The following is a 21,603-nucleotide window of genomic DNA, read 5'->3' on the forward strand; positions in this document are numbered from 1 at the left end:
AACCCCACTCTGTAGCTGAAGGCGATGGAGTGGAAAGAGTCTCCAGTTTGACAGGTACCTGCAACATAAAAAGAAAATACATTAGAGAAGAGAACTGGGTATGGAAAATGACATGAAAATAGACACAGACTATAAGTAGCTAATGCATCTATCTACTTACCTATCTAGACAGACGGCCAATTATTAGGTGTGGGAACTGTCTGGATTACTAAAAAAGTTTGCCTTCTTGTCAATACAATTCAATAATGCTTTATTGGCACGACTGCATTTTGTTACAATGTTGCCAAGCAAGTAGCAGTGCAATTGTCTCTGGCAATATTGAATTGATATAACAGACACAGACTATCAATAGCTAATCATGCATCTATCTAGACAGAGATACAGACAAATAGCTAGCTAGTCTATTGATAGTTATGTACAGTTCAATGTACAGTTTCCTCCCCCTCAAATGTAGATATTCTCTTTTAGAAACTGTCTATATATAGACAGAGTTGTCTGTATATCCTGTATGTCATAAATGTCTGGATGTAACAGTAGTGTGTATCTGTATGTTGTGTATGTCATAAATGTCTTGATGAATTTAAAATGGGGGACCCTGATGTAAACAAGACGAAAGTCTTTCTCTGGTCTGTATTGTACCCATTCTGCAATCTGTTAACGTTTTCAATCAATCAATATATCGTTTGGTAACGTTAGCTAGCTAGCTAGTGATTGATCGATTGAAAACTTTATTAACAGATTGCAGAATGGGTACAATACAATAGCTTAAAGACGTGTTTTCACCATGTTAAGGCTAGACGCTAGGCTAGGCAGCTGTATGCTAACATTTGCCATTGTGAGATTGTCGACTGACAAAACCTACCGTGCTGTTTTTAGTGGGAACAAAGTCCTTTCGGTTGGTATTCTTAATCCACTTCTGGCGAATATCTTGGTTGTCTGCACGGCCAGGGAATCGATGCAAATGGTATGGTCTCAGACACGGGCAATGGTCGGTCAAGTTGAACACTTGAACAAGTGAGGCACAGAGCCACGAATTTCATAATAAAAGCGGCGACAAAAAAAAAAAAAAAAAAAGCTTGCGCCCAAAGGACATTTTATAAAACGAGGCATGATACAATACTATACATACAATACAATACTATGTATTTTAGCCAAACACATGTGGTCAGAACACAGTGCATTTGGTCCATTCGCTCTCATTCTCTCTCTGCCTCACTCTCCCTTTGTCGAGGGCGGAGCTCTTCCTGAATGAACTGAGAGCAGGCACGTCGGCACGTTGTCACCAGCTGTATTCGAGCGCCCCCGCTGGTCATTGTTACCGTTAACGATGCCCAAACAGTCCCCAAACAGTGGTTCCAGGACTATTTTTGGCTTCATCTGTAGTTATTATATCACAGCTCGTGGTATATGGTTATTATATCACAGCTTGTGGTATATGGTTATTATATCACAGCTCATAGGTATATGGTTATTATATCACAGCTCGTGGTATATGGTTATTATATCACAGCTCATAGGTATATGGTTATTATATCACAGCTCGTGGTATATGGTTATTATATCACAGCTCGTGGTATATGGTTATTATATCACAGCTCGTGGTATATGGTTATTATATCACAGCTCGTGGTATATGGTTATTATATCACAGCTCATGGTATATGGTTTTTATTATATCACAGCTCATGGTATATGGTTAATATATCACAGCTAAGGGGCAGCGTTTGGCCCGACGTGAAGCAGAGGTGTAACTTGATTCACTTCCTGAAGTGAGCTATTGCTTTTATAAAATGGTTACTAAGTAGTCTACGGCAATATGAAAGTAAGGACACACTTCAATTTAAATAGTTTTCATTAGTAAATAATAATGTTCAAAATTATGCTATGCAACTTATTTAGCTATTTATTTTCATACTGTGTTGCCATTTGTTGTGTACCCCCTAGAAAAACGGTGTCACACTGACTCAACCAAAGTGTCTTTCTACAGGGCTCTCTGACACAGAGTCACAGGCAGAGGTGGTATGAACAGCACAGTGCAGTTTATTGAAGAGGTGGCAAGATGGCACAAGCCAGAGCAGATGGAAACATCATGACAGACAGGAAGGGTGACAGCACAGTTCCTTGGGGAGCACCGGTGTCGCTCACCAGCACATCTGACAGTCATACTGTGGTCTGTTGGTGACTAGTCAGTGATCCAGGCCATGCTCCAGCTGCATCACTGTGAGCTTCTCCACTAGCCGCAAAGGCTGGATGGTGTTGAAGGTGCTGGAGAAGTCAAAGTGTGTGTGAGGGTTGCAGATTTATCCTGTGTCCAGCTTGACCCAGGGCAGGTGTAGCTGATCCCAGGTCTGATCCCAGGTCTGTCCAGCTTGACCCAGGGCAGGTGTAGCTGATCCCAGGTCTGATCCCAGGTCTGATCAGCTTGACCCAGGGCAGGTGTAGCTGATCCCAGGTCTGATCCCAGATCTGATCAGCTTGACCCAGGGCAGGTGTAGCTGATCCCAGGTCTGATTAGCTTGACCCAGGGCAGGTGTAGCTGCTTAAACCACAGTAACGTTATGCTAAAGTTTTTTCCCCCTCATACGCGTAGTGATACTGACTTATGAAAAGGAATTAGAATCATAGCTGTATTATGCTCATTATACCACGGCTATGAACCAATCAAAACCGGTTAGAAGACCAAACAAACAGATAGAAGACCATTTAAAATGTGGCAGATCTAACCTAATGCTGTTGTGGCCATAACACCATGTGGGCTGTATCCGTTTGGGCTATAATGAGTCAAATAGCTGTAGTGTGTGTGACGTGTGTGTGTGTGTGTGTGTGTGTGTGTGTGTGTGTGTGTGTGTGTGTGTGTGTGTGTGTGTGTGTGTGTGTGCGCACGCACACGTGTGTTCATCATGAGATTAAGGGCAGACAGCTGTGACACTGCAGCATAAATCCAGGATTACAGAATGGGGCACACAACTGCAATACACACACACACATGCACACACACACACACACACGCACACACACACACACACACACACACACACACACACACACACACACACACACACACACACACACACACAGGACTATACACACAGGAGCATATCTACTGAGCATGTTCATATGCCTGCGAATGTCCACTTGCAATAATACAGGAGGCTGATGGTAGTAACACGCATAGCCTACACTCACAATCACACACACACACACACACACACACACACACACACACACACACACACACACACACACACACACACACACACACACACACACACACACACACACAGACATACTGTTTATGAAGACCAGAGCAATATCCTGCTTGCACGTTTTTCATTTCCAATGTGTGCTTACTGGCTGCAGAGGACTCTGTGACCTTGGAGCCTCAGAGGGGGAGAGTGTGCATGGTGTGTGCTTGTGCTTGTGCTTGTGCTTGTGCTTGTGCTTGTGCTTGTGCTTGTGCTTGTGCTTGTGTGTGTGTGTGTGTGTGTGTGTGTGTGTGTGTGTGTGTGTGTGTGTGTGTGTGTGTGTGTGTGGTGTATATGCAAAATGATCAGTGAGTTAGCATTATAGAAGCAAAGAGCAGGACAGGACTGTGATGGAAATTAACGGAAATCATCGTACAGTGAAAGGAAATTAATGAGAAACTTGAGTCTGTGACTTTTACATCCAACAATAATTTAACCCTTGCACTGAAGAACCATATAACTCTGTTCTCCGTGGTCATTATTTGGACGGCCCATGTATTTTGCTGTTGTAAAGCCAATCCAAATCACTTAGTGTGAATGTGATACATCACAAGAAAGGAGTTGACCTCTACTGTCTTTAACTATGAATGAACACAACACTCCTCTGAAAACTTCAAATTGAGTTATATGGTTCTTTGTCTGAGGTACTCATTTATTAAACGAACATGCCAACATTATGAGAAATAAGCTTCCTGTCTTCTCTAGAGTCAGACAAGAAGATAGATACCAATTTACTCAATTTCCAAGATAGACAGTTATCGGCTGCAAACTAGCCTAGCTTAGCACAAATCGGCAGATACGGACCATTAGCATAGCTTAAAACTCTAGCTAGGCTAAAGTCTGGAGCTGCTCCATTGACAATAAATGGGAGACTGAATTTATGGACGCACACAATGTATATTTAATTTTTTATACATAAATGAGCTTCATTCTATATGTCATGGTCCCAGCCAGGGATCATGCTCGAACAATATGAACAGTGCTTTTGTTTTTAATAGTGTTAACATCTTTACATAATATGTTCCTTTAAGGGCTGTTTGTTTTACATGTTTCCTTTTAGATATTCCTTTACACATGCTTTTAACAATGATGTGAGTTATTTGACTAAATACCTTGTGTCACCTGTCTTGGCCATGCCTGGCCTATACCAGCTGGCACTCATTAGTAAAAGAACTCACATCATTGTTAAAAGCATGTGTAAAGGAATATCTAAAAGGAAACATGTAAAACAAACAGCCCTTAAAGGAACATACATATGTAAAGATGTTAACACTATTAAAAACATGTTTAAAGGGAATGAGCCTTAAAGGAAACACTTATAAGTATTAACACTTATAAAAACATATGCAAAAGAGATGAACCTTTAAGGAACATGAAAAGGATACCTTAAAGGAAACATATGAAAAGGTTAAACCTTTCAGGAACATATGTAAGGATAAACCTTTTAAGGAAACATGTAAAGATAAACCTTTTAAAACACAAGCTACACACCACACAACATGAACAGATAAAACACAGCACCATTAATAACATCCAGAATAAAGTCCAATATCTGGAGCTGCTGCGTTTGGCCAGCAGAGGGCGGCAGAAAAGCACTGTTCATATTGTTGGAGCATGATCCCTGGCTGGGACCATGACACTATAATAGTGTTCTCAGTTCTGAAATAGAAAATGTATCTATGAACTCAGAACATTCCCCTGGGTGCTCTCAGTGTCATCTACAGGGCTGTACAGTGCGACGAGGGCGTCGCATATTGCCCTTAAAAATAGCCTGTGCGAATGGAAAAAAATATTTGGGGGCACCCTTGCGAGTACTGATTTCAACCCTTTCATTCGCATTTCACTCCTAAATTAACTCAGAACTAGGGATGACCCCCGGACCCCGGTTCTAAACGGGAACCGGTACTATATTAGAAAAGACCGGAGTATTTATAAGCTCCGACGTTATCGGTACTGCTATCGGTACTCGAGAAATTATGGAGTTTTTTTTTGAGGAATTTAAACGTCGCAAACTAATCTTGTTGGCTGTTTTCTATATCTCTCCTGCCTCAGTCTCTCTGCCTGCGCGAGGAGCGGGCTGTGCTGTGCTCACACACACACACACACACACACTCACTCACACACACACAGGTGCTGTTGTAGGCTACAGTACAGACAGCTCTGCTCTCATCATGGCGGACAGAACGAAACGTTCAAAAGTATGGGTCTATTTTACTAAAGTCGATGCTGACAACGCTTGTTGCCACAAGTGCAACAAGACATTTGCCAGTAATGTATAAGCGCTGGTACTTGTCAATGTGGCTGGCGGGGAGCTAACGTTATTAGCCTGAGCTCCGAGTAGAGTAATGACCGAAATTCCGGAAGTAAAAAAACGAATGAGAGCTTCCGATTGGTGGTAAGAAGAAGAGGTGGGTGCAAGCGGTGTGACGTAATTGGCAGAATCGACTGTCAATCAAAATAGTATTGTATGACTCCAACTTTTTTATCTTACATTTGTTGTTAATTATAAAAAGTCTATAATTCAGACACATTTAAAACATTGCTGCTGCTGTTGCTGCTGAAGAAATAATATTTATTTATATTTATTTTTATATTTATATAGTTATATAAAAGAATAATAAAGCAATGTCGATTCTGTTCTTAATTAATTGTTTTTTTTCGTGCAAAATAATCAAAAAGAACCAATAAGAGTATCGATAAAGTACCGAACCGTTAAGCAGTATCGATAAGAGTAGTAGTATCGATAAAATCCTAACGATACCCATCCCTACTCAGAACCTGGGTGACCATACCCTGAATCTGAATTAGATTATTCGTTCTACTACTTACATGTAACGTTAAGCTAACGTGTTGAGCTAACCAGTACACATGTTCAAACTTTGAAAACAACATTTCAGTAGCGTACCATGGGGTTTTAGTTAAGCAAACTGCACAACCCCCCCACACACGCTACTCCATCAACGTTATGATTAACAAAGGCATTCGTTTTTGTGGCATTAACGTTACATATAGTTACATGTTCAATAACATCAGCATATTTACCCGACCATAGCAAGCATTGGTATCTTCATATCGCTGTTCCTTCCTTTGCTCAGAGAGCCCGTACTGAATTGTACCCATTCTGCAATCAGTTAATAAAGTTTTCAATCAATCAATCAGACAAATGTATAGAAAAGCTTTTATTATAACATTATTTGCAGTAAAATCATCATGCCTAGTTTGGTCCTCCTCCTGCGGAGCGCTGGTACTAGTGGGCGGCGGGGAGCTCACGTTATTAGCGGGAGTTTTGTTTTGATTTCTCGTTTAGCCTAATGGCGGACTTTCCGTAAGTAAAAAAAAGAATAAGCGCTTGCCAATTGGTGGTAAGAACAGCAGAGGTGGGTGCAAGCGGTGTGACGTAATTGGCAGAATCGACTGTCAATCAAAATTGTTCTGTTGTGGTACCTGACATGCATTGCAAACTCAGATATTATGGGATAACACTGGAGAACATGGGGCTTTGTTTGAGAGAGATACAGTGCTGTCTCTTCCTGAACGGCCACTGTCAGGCTCTGTCTTTCTTCTCTCACTGCATCTGTCAGCCATGGTCTGGGTATGGAATGGCTGGCAGGCTCAGGGACGGAGCTTGTCGAAGGAGGTTGAGAGGGCAGATAGGTGGGTGGAGGTTGCCATATCTGAAGGGAGAGCAGACAGGACGTCAGAGGAGAGGGTGGAGGGGGACAGGAAGCGTTGGTTGTGTCTGAATTAAACAGTTGGAGTTGGAGTGGGTGGTTTGGGGGTTTAGCATTAGAGTTGGTAAAAAGGATAGAAAGAAGTGATCTGATACTGTTACCATGGTGTTAATTATGCTGGAGTCACGGCCCGGGAGAATATGAGATCCAGGGTGCTGCCAGCTTTGTGGGTGGAATATAGGAATATATAGGAATAACATGTCTGAATAATGAAAATGGACATAGTTCCCCTTTAAAGCCTGTAAACACTGTGCTTCCAGGTGATGGGGCCACGGTCACCCACTCATGGAATTACTGTACAAATGCAGTTGAAGAGGCTCTTCATTTGAGTGCTTCATCTGGTCAAGTTCACACACACAGTGGCAACCGCATTAATGGCATGTGTAGTGTTTCCACTTGAGTGCAAATCCATGTATTTCTCTGTGTGTGTGTGTGTGTGTGTGTGTGTGTGTGTGTGTGTGTGTGTGTGTGTGTGTGTGTGTGTGTGTGTGTGTGTGTGTGTGTGTGTGTGTGTGTGTGTGTGTGTGTGTGTGTGTGTGTGTGTGTGTGTGTGTGTGTGTGTGTGTGTGTGTGTGTGTGTGTGTGTGTACCAAGCACTATGGGGAACTGTACTGTCTCAGTACTTGTCGGAAGTGTTTCTAAATGTCTGTTGTGTCACGACGACCAAAAACTGCCAGTGTGTTGGTGTTCACTGTTAACCCTTTCACTACCACACTATAGAAGGTTAACCTTTCACTACCACACTACAGACGGTTAACCATCTGTAGTGTGATAGTGAAAGGGTTAACCTTCTGTAGTGTGGCTGTGAAAGGGTTAAAGGCCCACTTGCAGGTTAAACCCTACTCTTCAATTATGGGTAGTTTACATCATTGGTATCTATTTTCATTATACATTTTTTTCCATTTGACGGCGGAAATTCCACTCAGAAAGGGTTAAAAATGTCCACGCACGAATAACATGTATGGAGCCAATCAAAAAGCTTATCAGACGCTATCAGTGCCGTGACGTCACTGCAGGTAACTTTCCCCTACTTCTGATCCACTACAATGGAGTTTGACGAGTGCAGAAAGCTATTTCCTTGATCCAAATGGACGCCTTACAAGACGCAAATGGGTTTAATCGTCGGTGAGACTTTGATGGACCAGCTACAACTGCATTTTTGGTTGAAACAAGGTAGTTATAAGGTTTTTAATGTCGTAAAAAAAGAACGACATGTACCACTAGGCAGCCTGTTGTTCAGTACAGCAGCTCTATTCATCAGTTAGGCTGTCACCTGATCCCCGTCCGGGTCATAGTACCAAGCTGGCTATATGACTCTGGCTAACGTTAACGTTACCCCGCTAACGTTAGCATTATGTCTACTGTCGTGAACCATTTTAAATCTGGGCATGTAAGAAAGCCCCCTAAAAGAGTTTGGGGAACGAGTAAAATGTGCAGGTCCTCTTCTCAGACCTGTGGGGCAAAGCACTGCACACGCATCATGCCGGCTAGCAAGCTACACGTCACGGCATGTTGATACGATAGTAGCCCCTCGGATAGCACTCGGTGCATCACAGTCACGAAACGTGCTACCACGATAGCTAACTAACGTTAACGTTACAAGCTCAAACACCTTATAACTACTACTACTGTCGTGTCCATAAGTTCCCTGGCAGAATACTTTATTTGTGAGGACAAAGGTATACAAAGAGGAGAGAACCATTTTAAATCGGGGCATATTAGGAGTTTCGAGAATGCTGGCTAGCAAGCTAGCTAACTTAGCTACTAACGTTATATACACAATATGTACAACAACACAATGATTTACATGAGTATTTACAAATATGGTAACGTGGTTGTGGCTTTTACAAATAGTGGTTAGCTTTAGAGATAAATGGCTATGATCACGGAGCAATAGTGTTAGGTGAAACAGATACTAGATCCTCGGCTAGCCTAGTAGTAACAAGAAGGCTCTTTGCTTCCTGCCACTACCTGCCTGTGATTCTCAGGCCCCCTGCTGCCCTGTACCTTGTGTGACGTCATCATTAAGATGACACGCGCACGTTATGAACCATGGATTAAAATATCTACGTGGTTGTGGTTGGGCGGACAAAATGTTTGATAAAAACGCTAAAACTGGGTCAATTTCACAACATTTTTTCCCCTCTTCATGAAAGTCACCGTTGGCCTAGTCACATTGTTTATTGAACAAAAATACAACATGCAAGTGGGCCTTTAACCCTTTATCATGTGGCAGTGAAAGGGTTAACCTTCTGTCTTGTCACAGTGAAAGGGTTAACCATTTGGTAGTGAACGGGTTAAAGGGGACATGTGGTGGAGTGTCTGCATGTTGTTTAGGCACTAGGGGAACTTACATAATAATGTACTGTACTCCTTTTGGTTTTTAGCCAGGGTTTGAAGTCTTCAGATTAACACGTTGTTCAGGATTACTTCCCCTCTGCGATGTCACAATGGGAACAAAAGGGATGCATTCGCTTTGATGAATCAATTATCTGTGCTTTTTGGAGCCTAACTAATGCACTGCCCAGTGTGTAAAAAAATTTATTTTAACTTTTGGGTGTTGGGTAGCCAGGCAGGGAACAAAATTATTTATAATTGTGTTTGTGATATTATCTACCAAAAACAGCATGTTCGGGCAGCCGGGTAGCGCAGCAGACTAAGCGTCTGTCTACCACCGCAGAGACAGTGGGATCGAATCCGACTGGCAGCGGTACCTCCGGCTTGGTCGACCGTCCGTGCTGACACAATTGGCAGTGTCAGTGGGTGGGAAGCCGGTGAGGGTGGGTCCTGGTCGTTGTAAACAGCGACTCCTACAGTTCGGTCGGGGCGCCTGCACAGCAAGGGAAGGATCTGGGTGAGGTAGTGTGATCCTTCCACACGTTACACTCTCCCAGTGAGAGTCCGCGCTGCCAGGTGAAAAGAAGCAGTTGATTGGCTACACATGTGTCGGAGGAAGCATGTGATAGCCTCCACTCTCCCAGACCGACTGTAGGGGGTAGGTGCGCAACGACCAGGAAGCGTGTATCACTTCCGCAACGGATTTAGTCGGATTTCGGTTTCCGGGTTCGCCTGATTGGCCACTAAGCCCACGTGACCCTACGCTAGCACGCCCCCCTTACCCCGCTTACGCCTGAGAGTCACATACAGCTAGCGGCAGGCAGAGAGCCTTGCTACTACTAGCTGAGTGATGAATGAAGCTGTATCTGTTTCACCTAACAGCACTATTGCTCCCTGATCATAGCCATCCATCTCTAAAGCTAACCACTATTTGTAAAAGCCACAACCACGTTACCATATGTAATAATGTAAATCATTGTGTCGTTGTACATATTGTGTATACACCGTTAGAAGCTAACATAGCTTAGCTTGGTAGCTATTGTTGTGCTAACGCCATCCCGACACCCAGCTTGTTAGCCAGCATGAATGCCCGATGTAGAAGGCATAGACGCAGGTCGCTTGTTGGCCGGCATGAGTGCCCGATTTGGGGTGGTTCTCTCCTCTTTGTGTGCCTTTGTTCTTGCGGGTGTTCTGCCGGGGGAGCTTGTGGACGCGACAATAGTGGTGGTTGTAGGGTGTTTGAGCTTGTAGCGCTAGTTAGCTCATAGCTACCCAGCTTGTTAGCCAGCATGAATACCCGATTTAAAATGGTTCTCTCCTCCTTGTATACCCTTGTCCTCACAAGTATTCTGCCAGGGAACTTATGGACATGTATAGTATTTATAAATAGTATTTATAAGGTGTTTGATCATTGTGCCGTTGTACATATTGTGTATACACCGTTAGAAGCTAACTATAGCTATGAGCTAACTAGCGCTACAAGCTCAAACACCCTACAACCACCACTATTGTCGCGTCCACAAGCTCCCCCGGCAGAACACCCGCAAGGACAAAGGCACACAAAGAGGAGAGAACCACCCCAAATCGGGCACTCATGCCGGCCAACAAGCGACCTGCGTCTATGCCTTCTACATCGGGCATTCATGCTGGCCAACAAGCTGGGTGTCGGGATGGCGTTAGCACAACAATAGCTACCAAGCTAAGCTACGTTAGCTTCTAACGGTGTATACACAATATGTACAACGACACAATGATTTACATTATTACATATGGTAACGTGGTTGTGGCTTTTACAAATAGTGGTTAGCTTTAGAGATGGATGGCTATGATCACGGAGCAATAGTGCTGTTAGGTGAAACAGATACAGCTTCATTCATCACTCGGCTAGTAGTAGCAAGGCTCTCTGCCTGCCGCTAGCTGTGTGTGACTCTCAGGCATAAGCGGGGTAAGGGGGGCGTGCTAGCGTAGGGTCACGTGGGCTTAGTGGCCAATCAGGCGAACCCGGAAACCGAAATCCGACTAAATCCGTTGCGGAAGTGATACACGCGACCAGGAAGGGGATTGGGAATTGGCATAACGACTAACATTGGGATGGGAGAAAAACCGAAAAAGGAGGGGAAAAAAGATCAATAAAAAAAATAAAAACAGCATGTTCAATACACTGGAGGATTTAGACTTGTTCCTTCATATAGAATTGTTGAAAAGATACATAAGATGTTCCCTGTAATGGTCAGAGATATCCTAATGCAGTTGTGTTCAACCTGGGCCAAATTGATAAAAAAAAATTAAATGCAAAGCAAAGGACCACTTAGACCGGCTATGTCACTAACTCACAAAGTCACTCACCAGTGGTGTAAAGTAACTAAGTATTTTTTTTATTCTAGTACTGAAGTAGGGTACATTTGCTTGTACACTAAGTTAAGCCCTAGAAAGATAAAAAAAGAAAAAAATATTATTTAACGTTAGTTTGTGTGTGTGTGTCACATGCACTCACTGTAGTTTTTACGATGCTGTAGTTGACACAAACGAAGGTTAAATAAATATATGTATATTTTTTAACCCATTCATTGCCGGAGCTTATATCCATCCTTGTAGCCTCTCTGCCAGCTCTATTTGTCTATGGAGATGTTCACCTTCTTTGCAGGGCTATAACTTTTTTAATTGTATTGCTAAATTGACATTACTATGGCCCATTCAACATCAATTATCTATCGTTCAGGATGTAGGAACGTTTTACTTTTTCATTCACACATTCATACAATAATACGGTCTAGAGTATAAATATGTTTTTATCGTTTTCTGCAGTATTTCATAGAACGTGAGATATAGCCATAAATGCATATATTAGATCATCAAATGCAGTTTGATACCGATCGACGCCAGATTAAACATTTCAACTGTACACGGTCCTAGACGTGTTGACTGATCATCTGCGGTTGACCGGAGGGGGGAGGGGGGGTCGTTTATAATTCTATGACCGACGTTAAATGATTTATGTAGTATGGGTGATATATAGATCAGAGCAGTTTGTATCGAAAATGGTAAAGAAAAACGCTGAAACTCACCCCAGTCTCCTCTTACCGTTTGGTGATGAGCGTGGAGCAAAAAGATCGCTATTATGGGATGTTGATCTAGGTGATCCAGTTTCCGGTTTGTATAATACTAATACACGTCCAATCATGTTGTTTATTGAGTTATGGCAACGGATCGATATGCACGGTGTCTGGATAGAGTCCCGCGAGCGATAGCGAGTGGCCGGACAGAATAGGGGACGGACTAAGCACTTTCGGCCACTTCCGGTTTTGGCAACTCGCCGATCGGCTACCAGGTGGCGGAATTGAAGCGTTACAGAGTTGAGTGGAGTCCTACAACACCAGCTAAGATTCCGTGGGTGAAATGTGAATACCATGACGAAAATATGAAATATTGATCTCAAAGACGCCGTAACTCGTCATTGGCAGATTACGCATGGCGAGGAAAGACGTGTAAACACGTCATCGGCGGAGAAAGGGTTAAGAAAAAAGTATTTTTAAATATTTTCTTTTTTTTTACACATGCAATTTTTTTTTAAGTGGTCTCAGCCTTAACACTATCAGTGCCACTGGTTAACATGGTAAAACATGGTTGAATGCCAGCACCCACTTCAATGATAGCGTTGTGAACGCATAATCTATGTCTTAAATTATGGCTATGTGTCTAATCTGCCCGTCGCTTATCAATGACTTGTTTGCAGTCAATATTGTCGAAACGGATTGTTTTTTAATCGGTTCATTTCCGTTTTATAGCAATTTGAAAAGCCTTTGTTTTCTTGAAAGTTTCAGGAAAATATAAATATTCCGTGATAAACGGCATTTACTGGAATATTCTGGAATACACAAAAAAGAATTCGGCCTATTTATGAATCGTTTTCAAATAAACGCTAGATTATCGATAGTATATGTGTACTTATGCACGCTAGAGAAGGGCAAACACTGATATCTTTGTGAAAACAGATCCGATTACACCAAGACTGGTAAAATAGATTCCTTACCTCAGATTAGATGTTCTCCAAAAAGATTATTCCAATTCCTGATCGCCATTCCAAATATCGATTGCGTTTATTGATTCAGCGCTGGGTACTGTAAATATGTATTCCACACTGTTTTCTGGCTCGGCAATCACTTCGGTCTCTTCAGATGGCTTGCCGGAAAAGTAAAATGAGGAAACTGGACCCCCCCCCCAGTCTAATCCAATGGGGTGCAGTTACACAGGGAGAGACGATAGGGGGCGGTATTTTCCCAATGGAGCTCAGAGAGAGGTTGCTGCACTAACCTGAGGCTCGATTGATGAATTATGAATTCAAATCGCTAATAATGAAAAAAAACGACAAACAAACGCTATATAGCGTTGCTGGCATTCAACAGTCGGTATGAACTAACGACATAAAGCGTCCGTGGCACTCAAAGTGTTAATAGCAATACATACGTCGATAAGCCTGCCTACTTTGAGAGGATGTAATCAGAGCAGCATAACTGGACCACATACCACTGTAACATCACATTTAGAGGTCAATGGATCAAGAATTGAATGTTATATAAAATACATTGGTACATCAAATACTTTCCTATTTTTATTTAAAGGTGCTGTATAGATAACATTCAGCCACCAGATGTCACACTAGAGCACCAGTCATGTATCCAATCAGGTGCATTCCATGTGGGGGAAAAGAGAAGTAGGGATACACGCCTGCAACATGTAAACAACAACATTAATTTTGGACTTGCAAAAATGTGCGGGGTGGGGTAACTGTACATTGGATTATCCACAAATCCTTACTTGGTCCCAAGAAGAGGGTCTCGTGTATTATTGGTTTAGGACATTTACTGTACATTGGAGGGGGTTGGGTTAGGACATTTACAGGGGCCAGTTTCGAATTGCAGTCTCCTGTAGGTGCTCTTTGAGAGTGGTTTTGAAAGTGGGTAGTGATTCACATTCCTTTACAGCTGTGGGTAGGGCGTTCCACATTGTTGTGGCATAATTGCTAAACGTGTTTAGTCCCTTGTTTGAGCCGAATCTGGGTTTAACATGATTTGTGGAGCTCCCTCTGGTGTTGTGATCGTGGTATTCACTGACCTTTGGGAAGTAATTTAACATGTACATGGGTACCTTAGTTGTGTAGTGTATCTTGTAGACCAGGCCCATTGCAAGTTGCTGTACTCTGTCGTCTACTCTAAGCTATCCTAGGTTGTCAAAGTGGGTAGGGGTGAGGTGGGTTCTAGGAGTAAGCTCAAGCAGTAGTCTGACCAGTTTGTTTTGTGGTGTTTGTAATTTTGTTTTTAGCGCTTTTGAGGTGCTTTGGTACCATGAGGTGCAAGCATAGTCGTAGTACCCTTGAATGAGTGCTCCTGCCAGAGTCTTCAGGGTATTCTTGTTTACCAGAGAGGAGATCCGGTACAAGAATCTAGTTCGTTGGTTGACTTTTTTTATTACATTGGATGCCATTTTGTCACAGGAAAGATTTGCCTCTAGGATGGAACCTAGGTATGTAATTTAATCTTTCCTTGTGACAATATTGTCACCCACTGTAACTGAGAAGCCGTCGGTCTTGCTGAGTTTGTTATTTGAACCGAAGAAAATGGACTCTGTTTTACCCAGGTGTAATGATAGTTTGTTATCAGCGAGCCAGGTGCAGATTTTGCCTAGCTCCGAGCTGAGGGTTTTTTCAACCTGTAACTTGTTCTTGTCAGAGACCAGCAGGGCTGAGTCGTCCACGAACAGGAACAAGTTGCAGTCACAAGCTGACGACATGTCATTTGCATAAATTAGGACAGTAGCGGACCTAGTATGCTACCTTGTGGAACACCACAGCTCACTGGGAGGGGGGGGATAGGGTACCGTTTACCAAGTTTCAAGTTTCTTTAATAGTTGTCATACAGAAGTACAGAATACTTTTATACAAAATGCTTCTTACTGTTACGCTCCAAAGACTGTGCTAGACAAGATAAGTATGAAATAAAATGAAATAAAATAGTATAGCATGTAAAATAGAAGTAAAAATAGAGGTCACAGTGTTTAGTATAGACATATGTACAATGTTCGATGCAGAATAGAAGGAACTGAGTTACCATACAATATACAATATACTATGCAATGTACTAATATACAATACTATATAGTGCAGAGCAGAAATGGGATGAGGTACAATTTAGGTACAATTTACAGTAAGGTGTACGAGTTGTAGTGCAAATCCTTTACCAATAAATATAAAGTGTAAAGTGTGTTTAGGTGATCTAAAGTGTGGAGAGTGGGTGCTGCAGTGTGTTGTTTGTTTAAGTGAGTGTGTGCTGTGTGCATTTGATGGTTGTTGCATAGTGTTTATTGTTCGTTGAGCAGCCTGATGGCCTGGGGATAGAAGCTTCTTCTGAGTCTTTCTGTGCTCGCCTTAAGACTCCGGTATTGCTTGCCTGACCGCAGCAGTTCAAAGAGGCAGTTGTTCGGGTGGCTGGAGTCCTTGATGATTCTCTTAGCCTTCCCCCTGCACCGCTTGTTGTAAATGTTCTGGAGGGTGGGAAGCCCCCCTCCAATTGTGCGTTCGGCTGAGCGTGTCACTCTTTGTAGTCTGCTACGGTCTTGTGCAGTGCTATTCCCAAACCAGGAGGTGATGTTGCCAGTCAGGATGCTCTCTATTGTACATGAGTAGAAGTTCCTAAGGATCTTCTGACTGACTTGGAACTTCCTTAGGCTCCTGAGGAAGTAGAGGCGTTGTCGTGCCTTCTTCACAACACTGTCAATGTGTGTGGTCCATGTCAAGTCCTCGGATATGTGGGCTCCGAGGTACTTGAAACTGTTCACTCTCTCAACCGGTGCCCCGTCGATGCTGAGGGGGCTGTAGTCCTTGACCCCCGACCTCCTGAAGTCCACAATCATCTCTTTTGTTTTGCTGACGTTCAGGGAGAGGCAGTTCTCCTGACACCACTGTGACAGATTCTCTACCTCTTCCAGGTAGGCCCTCTCGTCGTTGGCAGAGATCAGGCCCACCACTACTGTGTCATCAGCAAATTTGATGATTGTGTTGTTGTTCCGCTGTGCCACGCAGTCATGTGTGTACAGGGAGTAGAGGAGGGGGCTCAGAACACAGCCCTGGGGGGCCCCTATGTTGAGCGTGATGGATGAGGAGGTGCAGTTGCCTGCTCTCACCACATGGGGTCTACCCGTCAGGAAGTCCAAGACCCACTGGCAGAGGTCATAGTTCAAGCCCAGGTCCCTGAGCTTGGCTATGAGTTTGGAGGGGACTATGGTATTGAATGCTGAGCTGTAGTCAATGAACAGCATTCTCACATAGTTCCCCTGCCTCTTGTCCAGGTGTGATGCTGCTGTGTGCAGCACATGGGCTATGGCATCCTCCGTGGATCTGTTAGGGCGGTATGCAAATTGCAGGGGGTCCAGGTTGATGGGGAGGGAGGAACAGATGTAGCCCTTCACTAGCTTCTCAAAGCACTTCATGGCTATGGAGGTGAGGGCTACAGGGCGGTAGTCGTTGAGGCAAGCGGGCTTGGATTTTTTGGGTACAGGGATGATGGTGGACTTCTTCAGACAGGTGGGGATGACAGCCTGTTCTAAGGACAGGTTAAATATGTCAGTGAATTCCCGGGGGCCAGTTGGTCGGCACAGACTTTTAGGACGCGGCCAGGGATACCGTCCGGTCCTGCTGCCTTCCTGATATTCACTTTCTTAAAGGTCCTCCTCACCTCATGTTCTGTTATCCTGAACACTGAGTCTCCATCAGCAGTGCCCCCCCCCCCCTCCATTGCAGTGGTTTGTAGGCTGGTGCTGTTATTTCCAGCCTCAAACCTCGCATTGAAGGTATTGTGATCATTTGCCAATTGGATGTCACTGTTCAGTTTGAGGGAGGTGCCTTTGTAATCTGTCAAATCAAATCAAATTTATTTATAGGGCCCGACAACACACGTTAATGTCCCCATGGGCCGTACAGGTCTTCTTTAAACAAGTCAAGAAGAAAACATAACAATAAGTCAAGGACAGAACAAGAACACCATAAGGTCCAAACATTTTTAGATGAATGCAAATAAATGAAAGAATGCAAGCACTCCCAGACATACCCCACGCGAAGGTAAGGAAAAACTCACTAAAACCTAACAATAGGGAAAAAAGCTCCACAGGCAGTGTGGAGGAGAGAAACCTTAGAAGGGCCATTCAAGGGGGGATCTCCCTTCTTAGATGTCGGTGATAGTAGTGTTGCAGACGGACAGTTGGTAAGCATGCACTCATGTGTGTAGTGAAACACAGATGAGTGCATGCAATAGCAACTGAACATTTTGAAAGATTAAAGATAGAGCTGATAGCGGATCTATTTGAGGCACAGGGGCGGCGCAAAGAGGGTCACGTCCTCCCCGTCTTAGTCACGGGACATTCAACACTCCGGTCATTGCTCAGGGACAGCCGGAGACAGGGAGATAGGGGGCGGCGTAGAGAGGGTCGCGAACTCCCCGACATCATCGCGGGACATCCGGCACTCCGGTCACCGCTACGAGACCTCCGGAGACAGGGGGGCACGCAGAGGGGGTCGCCGTTCTGAGGCCCTGCCACATAGCTCTAGAGTCAGCCTGTTCATATTGAAGTTCAATTTTATCCCTGTAGTGCCTTTTTGCTTCTATTACTGTCCTCCTAACATTGTATCTTGCCACCTTGTGGTCATTCATGTTGCCTGTCACAAGCCCGCCGTTGCAGGCTGAGGTGCGTGCCTTCAGAGCTTCGCGGACGGATTTGTCTACCCAAGGCTTTTGGTTTGGGTAAACCCTAATTGTGGTAGAGGGGATTGTTTCTTCTACCAAAGTACAAACAAAGTTCAGCACTGTTTCCATGTAGTCATTAATATTATCTGTGTTGTCGCGGAACACACTCCACTCTGTACATTCTAGTGCAGCTTGGAGCGTATGTAGAAAGTATTTTAAATTCAATCTTTCAATCTCTCTTCCTCTCTCACCCTCTCTCCCCCCCTCTCTCTCTCCCACCTTCTCACCCTCTCACCCTCTCTCTCTCTCTCTCTCTCTCTCTCTCTCTCTCTCTCTCTCTCTCTCTCTCTCTCTCTCTCTCTCTCTCTCTCTCTCTCTCTCTCTCTCTCTCTCTCTCTCTCTCTCTCTCTCTCTCTCTCTCTCTCTCTCTCTCTCTCTCTCTCAGATGTCCAGAGGATGGCTCAGGCTCACATGAAGGCTCTTGGCCTGGACTCCTCTGGCTCCGTAGAGAGAGATGAACCCTCCTCTGGGGAGGAGGAGCACGAGGAAGAGAATGAGGAGGCGCAGGAGAGCCTCAAGCTAACCCCGACGCTGGCTACAGGTGGGAGGGTTGGAATCTTACACACTCCCAAAACGCAAACACGCACATAGGCAGGCACATATTGTTGTATTAACTACACTTATCACACCCTAGTCCCTAATTGAAAATGAGCTATAATAAAACTATTGTATTCCTTGTTGTATATCACTTGTTGTATGTCACTATGTAGAAATGCTGGTGGTAAACCAAATATGTAGTATTTATGTGGTAATTCGCCATAGTCTGTACATAAAAACACAAGAATACTATACATTTTAATATAGTTAAATTCCATATGGGCTAACTTACTTTTTCTCCTCACATTTCCCAGAATGCAACAGACCTGTGATTGGTCAGTCGGCCTTCTTGCCAGGGTCAAAGGTCAACTCAAAAGGAAGTGCCCACCACTATAGCCTCCTCAGACCCCCCCACGGAGATGACGAGGAGGAGGAGGAGGAGGAGGAGGAGGAGGAGGAGGAGGAGGAGGAGGAGGAGAAAGAGAAAGTGAAAGGAAAGAGAGAAGTCATTCTGTGAGAGAAGAGGGAAATGATTATGGGATTTTCTTTTGTACATGAGGATGAATTAATGATGGTCTGACTAACATAGTGTGTGTGTGTGTGTGTGTGTGTGTGTGTGTGTGTGTGTGTGTGTGTGTGTGTGTGTGTGTGTGTGTGTGTGTGTGTGTGTGTGTGTGTGTGTGTGTGTGTGTGTGTGTGTGTGTGTGTGTGTGTGTGTGTGTGTGTGTGTGTGTGTGTGTGTGTGTGTGTGTGTGTTTGTTAGCGAGTGTGGGAGTGTGTGTCTTGCTTTTATCTTGGTCTACCTGCATTTGTCTATCTTCCTCACTGGTGTTTATGTGTGCCTGTGTGTGCCTGCGTGCATCCATGTGTGTGTGTGTGTGCGTATGTAGTAAGTGAGACACTAAAAGCATGTGGAAGGGATAGAGAAAGAGGGATGGAGGGATTGTGATAGAGGTGTAGAACCAGATGAATAATGAGCAGGTGAAGAATGAAGAGGGAGAATTGCAGCCAAGGAAAGAGTAGGGTCCAAGATTTGAGAATGGAATTAAGCCAAAGGGGGCAGCCAAGGTTTATATGTATGATGAGGTTGTGTTACCATTTGCTCAAGTAAAGTATTAATGGGGTGTCATGGGACAAGCGTTCTACAGCATTCCTTGATGTTCCAATGACAATTCTGCATCCTCGGTCACCAAACCTCTGGTGGTGTTGTTGTTGTTGAGGAAGCTTGAATGTTTTGTCATCATGTGTAGACCTTTTTTTTATTTATTTTTTTTATAATAATAACACATGTGTTTAATAATAACACATAACAACCCTGGTCTCCTGCTAGAATAATATGAAGAGGATGGGTCACAGCCCCAACGTTTAAACAGCACTGGGAAACAATGCTGCGTATTGCATACAATGTGAGTGGTAACGGGGAATCCATTGTCTAATGTTTCTATGGCGACACTGTCTCTCTTCTTATGATTCTAGGTCTGTATGTGATGGTATGCATCTACCTGTTGTCAGCTAAAGAGTAACCCCCCTATATCAGCCAACCCCCCCACCTTGACCAAGGAAGACATTAGATATACTCGGTTTCAGGAAGACATTAGGTATACTCAGTTTTAAGAACACATTAGGTATACTCGGTTTCAGAACGATAGTAGGTATACTCAGTTTCAGGAAGACATTAGGTATACTCAGTTTCAAGAAGACATTAGGTATACTCAGTTTCAAGAAGACATTAGGTATACTCAGTTTCAAGAAGACATTAGGTATACTCAGTTTCAGAAAGACATGAGGTATACTCAGTTTCAGAAAGACATTAGGTATACTCAATTTTAGAAACATTTACATACTGTTTCCTCAAATTCATAGATTTCTGCTAAGATCATTATATAGACAATAACACTACAATGGGTGGTTCCAGCCAAGCTGTCTCACTAGTCAAAGAGGCAGCGATGTCATTCTTATAAAGTACAGCTTCCAAATAGTATGGAGACCATGGGAGATAAAGTGACCATTTTTATGACATCCTCTTGTTTTTATTTTTTATTTTTTTTGTATTATTCACGTGTATACACTCCTTTTGAAGACGTCTTTAACCATTGTATTAAATTCAGAACACCCTAGAGGGCGGTCCTTATTGAGATTACCGGTGTAATGGTGATGTTAACACACTCGGTTAACGCTAACCAATGGCAGCCCGATCTCACTTAAAAATATGTAAATAAATGTACTAATCGATCACAGGGAAAAAAAGCTATTATGTTATAGCCATAGGTAATATATTTACGTATTGTATCGAAAATTTAACATGTGTATATATTACAAATAAGTACATATATTATATATTCAAATTCTTTGAACTTTTTACATTTTCAGAAAATCTTTTGTTGTTGGTTCAACTCCTGGTTGATGCGTTTTTGTTTTGGACCTTTTGCAGATACAATACAGTAAATACATAATTCATGGCTATAACATAACGTACATTATGTAGTTTTTTTTCCTGTGCTGGATTAGTACTAGTTTTCTGGTGAGACCGTGTTGCTGCCTGTGGTGTCAGACCTCAGCTGCCAGGCTGCTGTTCCAGCCACCATTTGACCCACGGTATACAGACTCTCATTCTACTGTTGATTCACTGAGCAGAGGGCAGGACACACACCCTTGAAGTGCTTAAAGTGCTTGATAAAAACAAATTATAAATCAAGGCCTGGAATTCCTTTTTTAACAAGGTGCTTAAAAAGTCCATGAAATTCAAATCAACCATTCCCATTGAATATTTTGTTCATCCATGATCAAATTGTTCTGAATCAAGAAATTGTTTTTTTTGTTCTGTTTTAATAAAATCTGACGAGTCGCTGTCTCGCACGCTCCAACTGCTTTTCCTCATTTCTTCATGTGTGATGCTCTATCTGGCAAGCAGGCCAAGAAGATGCTTAAAAAAAACTGCATTTAAAAGTGAATTGTATCTTT

The 21,603-nt window shown here is 43.2% G+C and overlaps 1 protein-coding gene across 1 annotated transcript in view; it reads left to right on the forward strand.

The window, feature by feature from the left end:
* The window catches only part of LOC311235601 (uncharacterized protein), a gene marked incomplete at its 3' end in the record, with an annotated part of 110,679 nt that extends 91,520 nt beyond the window's left edge, over window positions 1-19,159 (forward strand). The window contains exons 5-6 of the mRNA XM_084323066.1: window positions 18,491-18,646; window positions 18,957-19,159. Coding sequence (XP_084179192.1) covers window positions 18,491-18,646; window positions 18,957-19,159 — 359 coding nt within the window. The remainder of the gene's footprint in view (window positions 1-18,490; window positions 18,647-18,956) is intronic.
* Between the last annotated feature and the right edge of the window lie 2,444 nt (window positions 19,160-21,603).

The sequence above is a fragment of the Notolepis coatsorum genome (genome assembly GCF_963971535.1).
Source record: "Notolepis coatsorum genome assembly, chromosome: 10".
Lineage (NCBI taxonomy): Eukaryota > Metazoa > Chordata > Actinopteri > Aulopiformes > Paralepididae > Notolepis > Notolepis coatsorum.